The sequence below is a fragment of the Aythya ferina genome (assembly GCF_964211825.1).
Source record: "Aythya ferina genome assembly, chromosome: Z".
NCBI lineage: Eukaryota > Metazoa > Chordata > Aves > Anseriformes > Anatidae > Aythya > Aythya ferina.
Window position 1 is genome coordinate 49,407,021 of NC_140299.1, and position 14,834 is coordinate 49,421,854.

The window sequence follows — 14,834 nt, forward strand, 5'->3', positions numbered from 1 at the left end:
GGAACACACATGTGCTCCCACCTCTCTCTGGCATTTCCTGGCACTGATGGATGGGCTACTGTGCAAAGCACTGAATAGGCTTTAGTGCCCAGTGATTGCAACTTGCGCAGCTTTTGATTCAAAATACAGCAGATTCTTTGCCACTCCCATAATGGTAAAGTGCCACCTAAGGAAAGATTTATACACAATTTATATGTGCTTTATGGAAAAGTATTTGGTTTGAAACAAATAGTGTTTACTCAAGCACTTTCACGTTACTATCTTAAATGTATTTCTATTGTTAAAAATCACTGCTAGCCTGACAATAGAAATAGAGTTAATTTCATGTATTGGCCTGATATTAAATAAAAACTTTTTAGAGATGAGAGAAGACATCACAAAGTAATCTCGTGCACTGATAAAACCAATAAAACTTAAACACATTTTCAACATAAATGGTGAAGGTAAAAGCTACGCTAAAAAGGAAATAAAGAATTCCCATAACAACAGAAACTGTAGTCTATTAAAGATCAGCTCATTTCCAAGCATATGAAGATTGTTACTTCTCTCTATGCATACAATTCTTATTAGTGATTCCACTTTAAAATAAAATACATAGAATTTAAAATATGTTTTAAGGCATAAGTGTTCAAAGACCTGTGTATCTAAAATGGTATATTTGCAAGATTTAAATATTTAACTCCACAGCTGTAGACCATAAGTCTCTCCTCATCTGTTTGAACAGACAAGTTAAATGTGAAAGATCTTATAAATTAAACATTCAAATTTCATTAATACTCTGCCTCTTCATATGCCAAGAAACCGGTTTAGTAGTGTTATTATTATTATTATTTTTTGGCTTTATCAGCCAGACAGATGCAAAAAGTGGATAATAAAAGATATTTTTTTCAAGAAAAAAAAGGTGGGTTATATATCATCTTTGTGATTAAAACTCTAATTTTTATCTCATGAGCAAAAACTCCAGTTCAATGAAGTACTTAAGTGCATACATGTTGCACGTGCTCAGTCACTCGAGACTTATTATACACATACATGCATTTGTATGCATATATAAATGCATGCATGCATCTACAAGTATTTAATTTACTTAAGTTATTATAGTATCTAGCAAAATCATTTCTGTGTTAAAGGTTTCTGCTTAATTCAAGGTGTGCAATGGTAAGCGGACCAAGGAAATAAACAGCTCTGTGGGATTTTCATATGAAAGAGTTTCCATGTGAGGCACTGTAAAAGAGACAAAAGAACTTCTATGAACCAAACGAATTCTCAGGACCATGAATAGCGGAAGCACCCTACTTTAGTTATCTGCAATTCAGTTTCTTTGGTTTATTTAGCTGTAAAATTTTGTACTGTTGACAGAACTAAGCACACATATCCACATGCCATAGCAAAATTTCCCAGCCTGTTGAAGGCTGCGACATCCTCATCTATCGAAGTTGTAATTAGTAACACTTATGCTCCAATCTGCTGCAGTTTCTTGTAATCAGCCATATCAGAGAGACACATTCCTGAAGCTAAAACTTCAGTTACTTCAGGTACTGTGTTGCAAGTGAAAAGAGTTTAAAATATTTTTGTATGGTACATAGAGAGACATTCAGTCTTGGTCATGCATATTGCAACATTCCATCAAAGAAATAGCACATATGCATAACAAATGTATGCACCTGCATCCATGTGCATATGTATCCAGTTTCTAAAGGAGTAACTCATACCTGGCATCTACCATCTGCACAGATATCTAACCCATGCTGGCCACAAGAAGTCCCATCCATCACCTTTTCTGTTAGAAGAATGGGCTGATCTTTTCCAGCCGGTGAACAGAATAAGGCACAGGGTTTTTCTGTAGTAGCAATTGATGGAAACAATAAATAAATAAAATAAATAAATGAGTTCACAAAAGGTCAGGTAACAAATAGAAAATTATTATCAACAGTATTTTAAAACTAACATATGCTTATCTTCACAGTATGGATCTAAGTTAGCATAAAAAGATATCTTAGATACAGTGAAAAAAACACAACAGTTTTGATCCTTTTCTCATCTGTTTGAAGAACTCAAATTCTTTTTCCTGCTAGAACATACTTGTGCTATAAACTTGGCCTACATCGTACTCATGTCATGTTCATTGTTACAATTAAGAATATGCACATTACAGCTGTTGGAATATTTTGGTTGTAATCTATACTTTCATTCTACCATACTTCTGGCAGATCATAAATATTGGTTAAAAAAGAAACTTAACACTTTCCAGATTTTATAACTATGCAGGTCAAAGAGAAAAAAATTAAGTAACTGAAACACCCTGGGAAGAAAAATATACGGATTTACAAAATCCATATTAAAAAAAAAGGAAAAAAAAAAAGACTAAATACTGAACACATTCTGTCCAACATCTTTACCAAGGTTAGGCAATTTTCTACTGCATTTCTACAGCATTCTGAAAACCATTTCTACAGCATTCTGCAAATCATTTCTCATTTTGAAAAGAATAAAAAAGTAATCATATCCTATGTATCCATGGGGTATCCTCACACCATGTATCCTCAGGGTCATCATTTATAAATAATGAAGTTTGCTTCACCACTGCCAAAGTAATAACAAATAAAATAAAATAAAATAAAGTCTCCTGTCAGTGGTCAACCAAGTACAAAATTACATAACTTTTTTATATCTTTAATCACAAGTGTACTAACTCAGAACTTCTTCCCAAGCTTTTGCAGATTTTTGAAAGGATAATGTCAATCCTGAACTTGAAACTGATTTCACTTGGACACAACCTACATGACTCTGACTTCATGCTGACTTTTAGATTCCTGGAGTGCATTTTTATTAGTAAATTAAACAGTTCCAGGAAACATTCAAGGGCACTGGAACTCTACTGTCTATACAGTTAAACTGCAAAACACTCCATGGCACATTTTTCACCCGTGCCAACTAGCATTAGCTGGGTCTAGACTGGAAATCGCCACCTGCAAAGGACCATTTCCAAAAAGCTGTTTGGATGTCATCATCCTTTTCAGAGTGCCAAAGAACTGAGAAGTGTGGACACAGGCATTCTCTACCAGCTCACATCAGAGAGTGGTCTGGGCACATTTAATACACTAAAATCAACACAGCCTCTGAGTATCTCTGGGGGAAGGTACAAAAAGATCTGTGATCTCTGTTGCCAGCCTGTCAGACACAGCCATCTCCAGTTCAGAAGCATTAGCCTCAGCCTGAGTTTGTGCATGCTGCATTCCTGTTATACTGCTTAAAATGGAATTTGAATGTCACCTGGTAGCTTTAAGAACAGCATGTATAAGCATTTTTCAAAGGAACACCTTATCAAGATTTACAACCTAAAAATTTTGTAAGGACACTAAAATCAAAGAGACAAAAAATTGTAGAAATCACAGCAATATCAGTATCCTGGACTATGGCAGAGCAGACTTTGCTCTCTTCAGAGACCTGCTTGGTAGAGTACCATGGGACAAAGCCCTGGAGGGAAAAGTGAAAAGAAAACTGAGACAGATGGTTAATATCTAAGGATCACCTCCTCCAAGCTCAGGAGTGATGCATCCCAGCAAAGAAGAAGTCATGCAAAAACTCCAGGAAACCTGCATGGATGAGCAAAGAGCTCCTGGCCAAACAGAAAAAGGAGGCCTACAGAGGGTAGAAGCAGGGAGGGACATATAGCCTGGGAAGAATACAGAGAAATAGCCTGAATAGCAGGGATCAGGTTAGGGAAGCCAAAGCCCTGTTAGAATTAAATTTGGCCAGGGACATCATGGGCAACAAGAAAGTCTTCTATAGGTAGGTACATCAAAAACAAAAGACCAGGGAAAATCAGGTCTCTGTCTGGAAGGAAACAGGCTATCTGGTTACTTGGGATATGAAGAAAGATGAAGTATTCAATGAATCTTTTGCCTCAGTCTTCACCAGAAAAAGCTCCAGCCACATAGCCCAGGCCCCAGAAGGCAAAGCCAGGAATTTGGAGAATGAAGAACCTCACACTACAGGAGAAGATCAGGTTCAAGACCAGCTAAAGAACTTCAAGGTGCACAAGTTCTGAAGGTGCCAATGAGACCTGATGAGACGCATCCAAGGGTCCTGAGGGAACTGGTGAATGAAGTTGCTAAGCCCATCACATCTGAGAAATTTTGGCAGTCCAGTGAAGTTCCCACTGACTGGAAGAGGCAGAATATAACCCCATTTTTAAAAAGGGACCTGGGGAACTACAGGCCAGTCCGTCTCACCTATGTACCTGACAAGATCATGGAGCAGATCCTCCTGGAAACTACACTAAGGCACATGAAAAATAGGGAGGTGATTGGTGACAGCCAGCACGGCTTCACTGAGGGCAGATTATGTCTGACAAATCTGGTGGCCACCTCCAATGGGGTTACAGCATTGGTGGATAGGGGAAGAGCAACTGATGTCATCTACCTGGACTTGTGCAAAGCATTTGACACTGTCCCCCATGATGTCCTTGTCTCTAACCTGGAGAGACATGGATTTGATGGATGGGCCACTCAGGGGGTAAGGAACTGACTGGATGGTCACACTTAAACAGTTGCGGTCAACAGCCCAATGTCTACGTGGAGACCTATGATGAGTGGCGTTCCTAAGCAGTCAGTATTAGGACCAGTGCTGTTTAACAACTTTGCTGGTAACATGGGCAGTGAGATCGAGAGCACCCTCAGTAATTTTGCTGACTACACCAAGCTTTGTAGTGCAGTTGACATGCTATAGGGAAGAGATACCATCCAGACTGACCTAGAGAGGCTTGAGAGGTGGGCCCATTTAAACCCCATGAAGTTCAGCAAGGCCATGTGCAAAGTCCTGCACCTTCGCTGGGGCAATCCTAAGCACAAATACAGACTGGGCAGAGAATGGATTGAGAGTGGCCCTGAGGAGGGCTGAGAAGCTAAACATGAGCTGTCAATGTGCACCTGCAGCCCAGAAAGCCACCCGTATCCTGGGCTGCTTCAAAAGAAGCATGGCCAGCAGGTTGAGGGAAATGATTCTCTTCCTCTACTCTGCTCTTGTGAGACCCCCCACAGAGTCTCTGCTCTGGGGCCACCAGAACAAGAAGGGCATGGACCTGTTGGTGCATGTCCAGAGGAGAGTCATGAGGACAATTAGAGCACTGAGGACAATTAGAGCATGAGGACAATTAGAGCACCTTCTCTTATGAAGACTGGCTGAGAGAGCTGGAGTTGTTCAGCCTGGAGAAGAGAAGGCTCCAGGGAGACTGTATAGTTGCCTTCCAGTAACTAAAGGGAGCCTACAAGAAAGCAGGAGAGTTACTCTGCCAGGGAGTGTAGTGATAGTAATGGTTTTATACTAAATGAAGGTAGATATAGAATAGTAATTAGGAAGAAACCCTCTACTCTGAGGGTGGTGAGACACTGGAACAGGTTGCCCATATAATTTGTGGATGCCCCCTCCCTTGAAGTGCTCAAGACCGGACTGGATGTGGCTTTAGGCAACCTAATCTAGTAGGAGGTGTGGCAGGGGGGTTGTAACTAGGTTATCTTTCAGGTTCTTTCCAACACAAAGCATTCTATGATTCTGTGACTCTCTCATGGCCTCGTTGAACTTCATGAGAGTTGCATGGGCCCACCTCTCAAGCCTGTCCATGTCCTGGCATTTCTTCCCTCTGGTATATCAGCTGTAGCACACAGATTGGTTTCATTGGCAAATGTGCTGAGGGTACACTTGATCTTACTGTCCATGTCACCAGCAAAGATGTTAAACAGTGACAGTCCCAATACTGAACCCTGAAGTCCAACACTCATCACTGATTTCCACTTGGAATTTGAGCTGTTGACTGCAACTCTTTAAATGCTGCCATCCTGCCATTTCCTTACTTGCCAAGTGGTCCATTCATCAAATACATGTCTCTCCAGGTTAGAGGCAAGGATATCAAGGGGGGCAGTGTCAAGTCCAGGTAGATGACATCAGTTGCTCTTCCCCTATCCACCAATGCTCTAACCCTGGTATAGAAGACTATACCAGGCACAATTTGTTACACACAATCTGCCCTCAGTGAAGCCATGCTGGCTGTCACCAATCACCTCCCTATTTTCCATGTGCCTTAGTGTAGTTTCCAGGAGGATCTGCTCCATGATCTTGCCAGGAACAGAGGTGAGATGGACTGGCCTGCAGTTCTCCAGGCCTTCCTTTTTTCCCTTTTTAAAAATGGGGGTTATGTTCTGCCTCTTCCAGTCAGTGGGAAATTCACTGGACTGCCATAGCTTCTCAGATATGACCAGTACTGGCTCAGCAACTGCATATACCAGTTCCCTCAGGACCATCTCATCAATCAACAACACTAGATAACTTCAACATACTATAGGTGACCTTACTTAAACACAGCAACTACTTTGGATATGGTGTGCAATTAGGCTCCAGTAAATGTCAATAAGACAAAAAAGTATGAATTTGGGAGCAATGGATTTCTGTAGCACTGGAATTCTTTCACTGGTCTCTAGTTTTGTGTTTCCTGGAGGACAGCTTAGGACTACATGGTTTCTAAGAACAAACTTAGATCAAACAACCATCCATAACCCTCAACAGGAAATAGAAGACTGTAAAGATTTTTCATCAGATGACTTAGTCATTTTAAGTCAGGCTGAAAACTCTTTATCCTTTAGGATATAAATCATGTGTTTCTTTACTAAAATGAAATTTAGTAAAACAAAGCCAAACTGGTTCACCAGATAAGTACCTATGGAGAGTTCCCCTTACTCTGAATATGAGATAACATACAAGCCTCATGAAAACTGACAAGTTTTCATTGTGTTTTCTTCAGAAGATTAGTACCAAAAGAAATCTTATTCTTTTTTTTTTAACTATATATACTAAAATAAGTTTGTGATCATATTTTTCAGGATTCAGCCAAATCTGTGATTTGTAATGTTTTCTGATAATTTATTTCAAGAGTAAAATATAACTGGCAATAAAGAACTGCTTAAAATATGGTAACACATACTTACAGTAATTCTGTGTCATTCCAGGAATTTCTTTATTACTAGTTCTTACAATTCTGCTAATGTCACAAAATAACCATTTTCCGACCTTAATTCTTTGTGTGTGTGTTATTGTTTGGTTATTTATTATTATTGTTGTTGTTGTTTATTAGATAAAATATATCATAACAAGTTGGGAATGGCCTACACTTACCATCATCGATCACAGCCTGCCACTGGTGCACGTGCTTCTGATATGAAGATCTGACACTGAAAGCCTGGCACTGCCAGTCTCTGAAGGCAGGCACACCAGCAGGACAAGAAGGATTTTCGCATATTTTATACTGCATCATGGGACCGTGACACTCTCCTTCAATGCCTAGACTACAAAAGACGGCATAAATATTATGCTTTATTGTTGGTAATGTTTTGTCAGACTTACAGTGTAACTTACTTAGGTCATACACAAATTCAATTTAAATGGCGGTATTTTGCTGCCATACAATATTAAGAAATCACTCAGAAAGAAATCAAAGTCACAGAAAAAAACATATTTGACTTCTGTTTGGACCTATTACATTACAGATAATGAGTATTATTAATATGAGTCAAGTTATGATAATAAATCATATCTTACACTTGACCCCAAAGAAGTACTAGGGTTAGTTGGTGTGTTCCATTAGCAGAACCTCAGCTGCAGTTTTGATACAGTTCAAATGATTTTTCTCTTGATGGACTGAGGTGCCAGTGAAAGCACATATCTGTATTACTTCAGATTTGCTACCTCTCTTTTTTTTTTTTTTTTTTAATTTAATTGTTACAAAGCTCATATTCACTGTTACTTTCTGGTTGCACAAATTGTTCTTACAGGTGTTAATGAAAAAGGCAAAAGAATAGTGAATTCTGAAAACTGGACTAATTATTGGGAATCTTATGTAGAAAAATGTACTAAAGTGAAATTAAGATGTTACTGAATTCTACAAATAGATTTTAGACATGATTCTGAAAGTGGCATTTAGGTAGGAGGAAACACAGCATTTTGCTTATCGAAGGTTTCTGTTAAAATACTACTCTTTTGTACAGCCATATACAAATTTTCCTCATGTTTCATTATGCAAACTTCTTGCTTTTAATTCATCATTTTTGTCATCTTCCCCTCCCCCCCAATCTACTATATTGTCTTTCATCCTTCATTTTCATTTTTGTACTCTATTTTTGTAAATCACCTATTCTGCTCTGCTCTACACTATTCTACTCTGCATTAATTACCTACTGTAGCCTGTACCCACTTCTCTGCCTATTTTTCCATTTTTTCTCATTGTGTAAGTGAACCACAGAAGAATGTGGTGCTCAGTAATAAAAGGAAAGCATATTTTATCTGGCTAATGAGATATAGTTATACACCATTCAAGTCAGTGGTAAAAATCTCTTTATCCCCAATGGAACAAGGTTTTCATTTTCAGAAGAAAAGAAGTTTCTATATCTTGTTTCTATAGATACTCTAGATATTAGATATTCTAACTGCCTGAAAAACTGGCAAAAAAAGATCTCTTTGTACAAGCTGCAATTCCCTGGATCTCCAAATGATACAGAAGACAATTTTCTCCACCACCAATAAACAAACAAATAAATAAATAAATAAAAAGTAAAAACAAGAATTATGTACTGACTCTGCAAGTCAAAAACTATGGATCTAATTTTTTGTTTCTTCTCCAGGTTAAGCTTAAAGTAAAAGTTGTGTTCTCCCATAACCTAAGATTTTGAGAAAACCAGAAAAATGGAAAAATAATGTTGCTATGCAATAAAAAAAAAAATGAATACTTATTCTCTTATGTCTTTTTGAGTATTCATAAAAAATTACTTGCTTGTGTCTAGAACAACTATATCTGAATGGGTTTCTCTAACATAAAGATTTAAATTCTGTTCAGAAATACAGATGAACAGCAATGGAAGCCTGAACTTATTTTTACCCAGGACATTTGCGCTGTCGACTGCTGATTCCAGTGTTGCAAGTACGGCTGCAAGTGCTCCACGTGCTCCACTCCCCCTCCATATGCTCCGTAAAAGAAGTCCGATTGATGCATTCTCCAGCCTTACACCACTAGATGAAAATTCAGCTCTTAGGTAAATAAATCATCACACATGTAAAAAATATAATATATATATATATATGTACATATATAAAATTTTTTACACATATGTAAAAAAATATAATATATATATAGTACTATATATATATAGTACTATACAGTACTATATATATAGTATATATAATATATATATGCACTATATATATATAGTATAATATATATATTATATAGTACTATATATAATGTATATTATAAATATACATGTATAATTATATAATTGTGTAAGTTGTGTAATAAAGTGGCATAGTAATTTATAAGTTGTAACTATACTATGAGAGAAAATGAGAGTTTATTCATAACTTGTGTTCAAAGACAGAGGAATTAAAGCCTCCATAAAGTAGTGCTGAGAAATTTAACTGAATTTCTGACATTTAAAGAACTTTAGAATATCACCTCAATAATTGTATACGTATATATGATTTCCCAAGATAACAGCAATTTCTCACTCAAAAACTATCCAACTATTCAATGTTATGTTCTGTAGCCTATGTCCATATCATGTATAAATGCTCATATTTTTTAGAGATATTCCTTCAGATACAGTAGGCAAAATGGACTTTTCTTCAGTGATAGCATCCTCCTGATATAGGGTGTGAGGGGTGCTCACAAATTCTTGACTTACAAAATAACAGAGCTGGAATAAGCTTGAAACCAGACAAAGTAAATCACTTCCTAAGATCCTAAGAGTAAGAATACAAGACAAGAATACTCCATCTCCACAATCGAAGAAACTAAAACAAATGACTTCTGTAATCTGAAGCTCATCTTGGACAGATATCAAGTAAACAAGAAGAATCCCATCTAATCCTCTGAGATGTTTCAGTGATCTCTGCTTAATTTTCTACTGCTAGATATAAAAAGGTATCCCTGCAGCCTGGAACAGAACTCATCAATCCTAAATCGAATCAGTACTTTTTCTAACACTTATTAGTTATTTAATCCTTACAAGAGAATGGTGTTATCTTCCTCACAGACTTTCTAGGACTCATGTTACTACCATACCATAATGCTCTCATAATTATGACCATAAATTTTATGAATGTGTCCTGTGCAATTAGGTGCTATTATCACCTTTTGCAAGTGAATTAATAAGGTACAGACAATAACGTTCAAAATGCACGCTAATTTTAGGTGTCCAGTTTGAGATGGCAATGGTTTTACAATGGAAAATTTTGGGTTTTAATGAGTAACTTTCTTATTCCCTACCACAGGTACACTAGCATTAGCAAAAAGAACATAACCATAAACAAAAGGTATGTCTATGATTTTCAAAATGCTGACTCAAGACAAAATATCAGCTATATAAATTTACAAGAATCAAAAAATCAGAGCAAGTGTAACACTTTTAGAGATATGAAAATGAATAAAGCCTGTTTTTTCCTCAGTATGTAAAATGATACCACATGAAAATTTACCTTACTTGATTGATTTGTTCACTTTAGGGTGGGAGGGGGGGGATGATGACAGTCCTTGGTGAATATGACTAAAAGAGGAAATCACTCCTGTGGGAGACTGCTGTCAGCACAATATCATGAAAATCCCAAGATATATGCATACTCCTCCTCTGTTATCTATTTGAGTTTATTTATCTTCATTTACAGTTACATACACACATGATAGTGATTGTTCAAACATGAAAACTCTTGAATGACAACATTTAATTTAAGTCTGACTTCAGGTGATCATTTAATTTCTCTTTGATGTCTTACTTCTAATGACATTTATATGACACATAATGACTCTTTTAGATGTACTGACATTGTAAGAAAGTCTTTACAAAGCTTATCCTAAAAAGTTAAATTGCAAATCTGTATTGATTCCTTCTGTATTTCTACTAAATCTGAAATCTTTGCCAAGATCTTTATATCTCTGAAAGCTTATGTTTCTGTTTACAATAAGCAATGAAACAATGGCATTCCATTCATAAATAGAATATGAAAACAAAATAAGTTTGAAATAAAACAGTGTAAGGATTAAAACATCTGTGGCTTTGGCTTTTTTTAAACATATAAGTGCTTGTAGCGAAAAGTACTTTTTTGTACCATGTCTATACTTTCTAATATAGAACATATAGTTTTACTATGCATGTATAATTCCCATGATAATTGAGGTAAGCAGTAACTTTAAAAAAATGCAAAGATTTATCCTGCTTTTTCCTTAAATATCAGGTGTTCAGTATAATTTATATTGCTTTACCACTTCTGCAATTAAAAAAAAAACAAAAATACCTTTCCAGTGTCACAGTCTGTTCCATCCATGGGTGGATCCAGTTTAGTTTTGCATTCCTTCTCACTTTCCACCTTACACCACAACCCAGTGCATATGACATGCTGAAAGCCAAATACACAGGTAAGTACATAATCTGTTTTACACAAAACTACTTTCTACACATAATCCAGTAATTTTAAATAAAGTTATCAATTTTATAGTACTGAAGTATGCTTAAAGGTAGGTTAAACATGAACAGAAATCAAAGCATGCAAATTCTGCTTTGACTTCTACTAATGAATGGCTAATGTAACAAGTCAAGCTAGAGTGTTGACAGATAGGGGGATGAATTCCTTACGTCTAACCCTAGAGGTCATAGTCTTTGCATACTCCAGATCTGACAAAGCATATCGGAAAAATTCTACCCAGTGTTGTCAAGATGCCAATGTGCAGATGCACTCCACCAGGGACTGGAAGAGGTGTGATAGTGCCAAGTCTAAAAAGTGGCCTAAACAGAATCTAAAAGATTCTGTTTCTATTTGTTAGAACACGAGTCAGGAAACAGAGCAGTATGCCTGGATAAAAACGAGCTCCTTAGCACCATTTTAAAAACAGGTAAGTAAAAGGGATGTAATTCTTTATTAACAACATTTGGAGATTTCTGAGAACTATTTTTTAAAATAAGTTCACGTTTTCACGTATTTAGTGTTCATTCATTTTATCTTAAAGGGAGAAAACAGCACTGTCACGAGCATTAAGAGGCAAGGTTTTAAAATGAATTGATTTATAAATATAAGGTTTAATCAGTCTTTGTGCAGCTATATAGACCTATGATCTATATCATAGATCTATCATATAGACCTATGATCTATGATTGCAGGAATGTGTTTGTAAGAAACTTGGAGGTTTCTTTACGGTGTCCAAATCCCCCTTGTTCATACAACCACAGTGACTGCTGCTACCTTAGGCTCTTCCAATGATTCATAATTTTCATTACACTGGAAATATCTCAAAAGTAAATCAAGCCTGACATCCACAAAGAAGATACAAAGTAAGGTGACAAATCAGGCTGAAATATTTTTGTGGGGAAGGGGAAGGCAGATGAGAAGAATGCTAGTCAGTAGTTAATTTTAGAGGTGGAAAGAAAAGCTGCTTATTCTGTCAGTCTTGAGCATCACAAAAACATAGTTTTACCTTCTTCAAAAGCAAGCACAGCCTTGCAGTATATTGGCACATATTTCCCCAGGTTTCCTTGTCAATTTTCCCCACTTTCCTCTAAAAATCTCTCCTTCTCCCATGACTCTGTCATGACTTCTCTCTGTTTTGTTACACCCTTACCTGGAAACTGGGTGGACATGAAGAGAGGCCACTCGGGTATGGTTCAAGGCCTGAATGTACAGATTGATTTCCCTCTCAGATATGCATAGTAACCCCCAAAGAGGAGAAGAAAGGATCCAGCAGAGGTGGGAGGGAGTCGGGTCACAGGAAGCATAAAAGGTAAAGAACAGCAGATTTTTTTTTGAACCCTGGGCTGCCAGAAGACGTGCTTTATAAAAAGCTGAAATGATTTGTTACATTGGTAAACTTTCTAGGAGTCTCTGTTCATTTTACATTATGCATGAAAATTGTGTGATAAATCTTATGCTACCTTGAAAAAAGTCTTACTGCACAGGAAACATAATTCAATAAAAGATTGTGTCTGAACCAAGGAAACAGGACAGTTCTAGTGGGAGTCTTGTATGTAAAAATGTCTGTAACATCAGCTTTAAAAGTTTTTAGATTCCAGAGGGCTGAAGCACTGAACAGAAAAAGTCAGGATGGCAGCAGTCAGACTCACTCCTGATTCATTTTGTAACAGTTTCGTGCAGAAGCTGAACTGAGGAGAAAACAGATAGTCTATGCAAAACATAAAATATAACTACAGAACATCTACCCTGCACCTGGAAAAATTCTAAAAAAAAAATATTTTTCAAATATTAAACTGTAATTCTGCCCTTGTTCAGGGGAGAAAGAGCATTTGTTTCTAAAGTGGTTTTTAAACACGCTAAAATAAATCTGAGAAATAAAACCTAGCAATTGGATTTATGGGCCAGTTTCAGAAGATGGTACAGACTAGACAGTATCAGATGTTCAGGGATAACTGCTTCTACATCAAATGTGAACTGATTGACTACACTTTTGCCACAACTCAATCTCACTGAGACAAAGACATGCTAATTTAATTTTCCTAATTCAAAAATAAAATAATGTAAAATAAAATAAATCCTATTCCCATGTCTTCATTCATCAATGACTGATGACTACATCTGAAGAAAACTCATACAGGTTTTCAAAAAATAATGTTAAATTTTTCCTTTATGTTATCTATTAAAACATACTTCCGTATTTTTTTTTTTTAATCTTGTGCTAAACTCCTGCTGCAAATCCAGAAGAAATTCTTCTCCTCTTAAAATGTGAAGCCAGATTTACAAGGACTTGGATGCCTAAGCACAGAGATGCACTTGAGCTTTGCAAAGTCAATCAAATCAAAATGCTTGACTTGCTAATGTGCTCTGTATACATCTGCATGTCTCTGCAAATACTTTTATACCACCTCTTTATGATCCATGAATCTAACTCCCCCAGCCAGAAATATCTCTGAGCTTTGAATGAACTGTACTCTAAAAACACTCTTCACTACTTTGTTAAATATGCATTCGATACTACTATAACATTTCACCCTAGACTTTGAGATTCCCCAAACCCAAGAAAATGGAGACATGGAATTATTAAAATTGGAGGATGACTCATATTTTCTTCTGGGCTTTCCATTTTAGTCAAATGCCAGATACACTCCTTAGTTACTCCTCTAATTGTGCTCCTGCTGCAGAAGCAAGAGATCTAAACATTACTGTTACCATTTAACTTTTGTCTCCTGTGGATTTCTACATGTAATTGGACAAAAACAATGATGCACACTTTAACATCTTCAGTAGAAATCTGCAGTGCTGCTGACTGGTAAACCAGTAGATGCCATTATCAATATTACAGTCACACCAACATCAAAGCACAAACTTCTAAATAAGAAATATTTACTCCTCTGGGAAAAAAAATGTTTCATGCACTCAAAAACTGTTTAGTTACATTCACAGAGGTTCATTAGGTATTTATCAGAAGCACAGTACAACAGGTATTACAATTATTTAGACTAACCAAGGCAAATGCGAGTTGTTGGAAGTGATAAAATTATACTGATGACATTAGACCATTAGCAATATGTAAAATATATCTGTGTATATATACCAGAAAACAAAATATCACCAAGCACACATGAATTATTTTTTTTGTTTGTTTTCTGTAAGAATGAGTTAATGGTTAATCATGAGTTTCTAACAATAAAAACTAGTAAAGTATAACAAAAAAGTCACAATGTAAAACAACAATTTTTTTTCAGGGGCTCTTTAAATTGAAGGACTGAAGGAGATCTGTGTGCATGATAGAGATGCTTTTCCAATCATATAAGCGTCTGGAAAGAAGATCCAGT

The 14,834-nt window shown here is 36.5% G+C and overlaps 1 protein-coding gene across 1 annotated transcript in view; it reads right to left on the bottom strand.

Annotated features, from left to right (window-relative positions):
- ADAMTS19 (ADAM metallopeptidase with thrombospondin type 1 motif 19) overlaps positions 1-14,834 on the bottom strand; it is a 160,354-nt gene that overhangs the window by 42,165 nt on the left and 103,355 nt on the right. Inside the window, exons 11-14 of the mRNA XM_084503183.1 lie at positions 11,332-11,433; positions 8,924-9,054; positions 7,168-7,337; positions 1,713-1,840 (exon numbers count right to left, since the gene is read on the bottom strand). Of these exons, the coding sequence (XP_084359309.1) occupies positions 1,713-1,840; positions 7,168-7,337; positions 8,924-9,054; positions 11,332-11,433 (531 nt within the window). The remainder of the gene's footprint in view (positions 1-1,712; positions 1,841-7,167; positions 7,338-8,923; positions 9,055-11,331; positions 11,434-14,834) is intronic.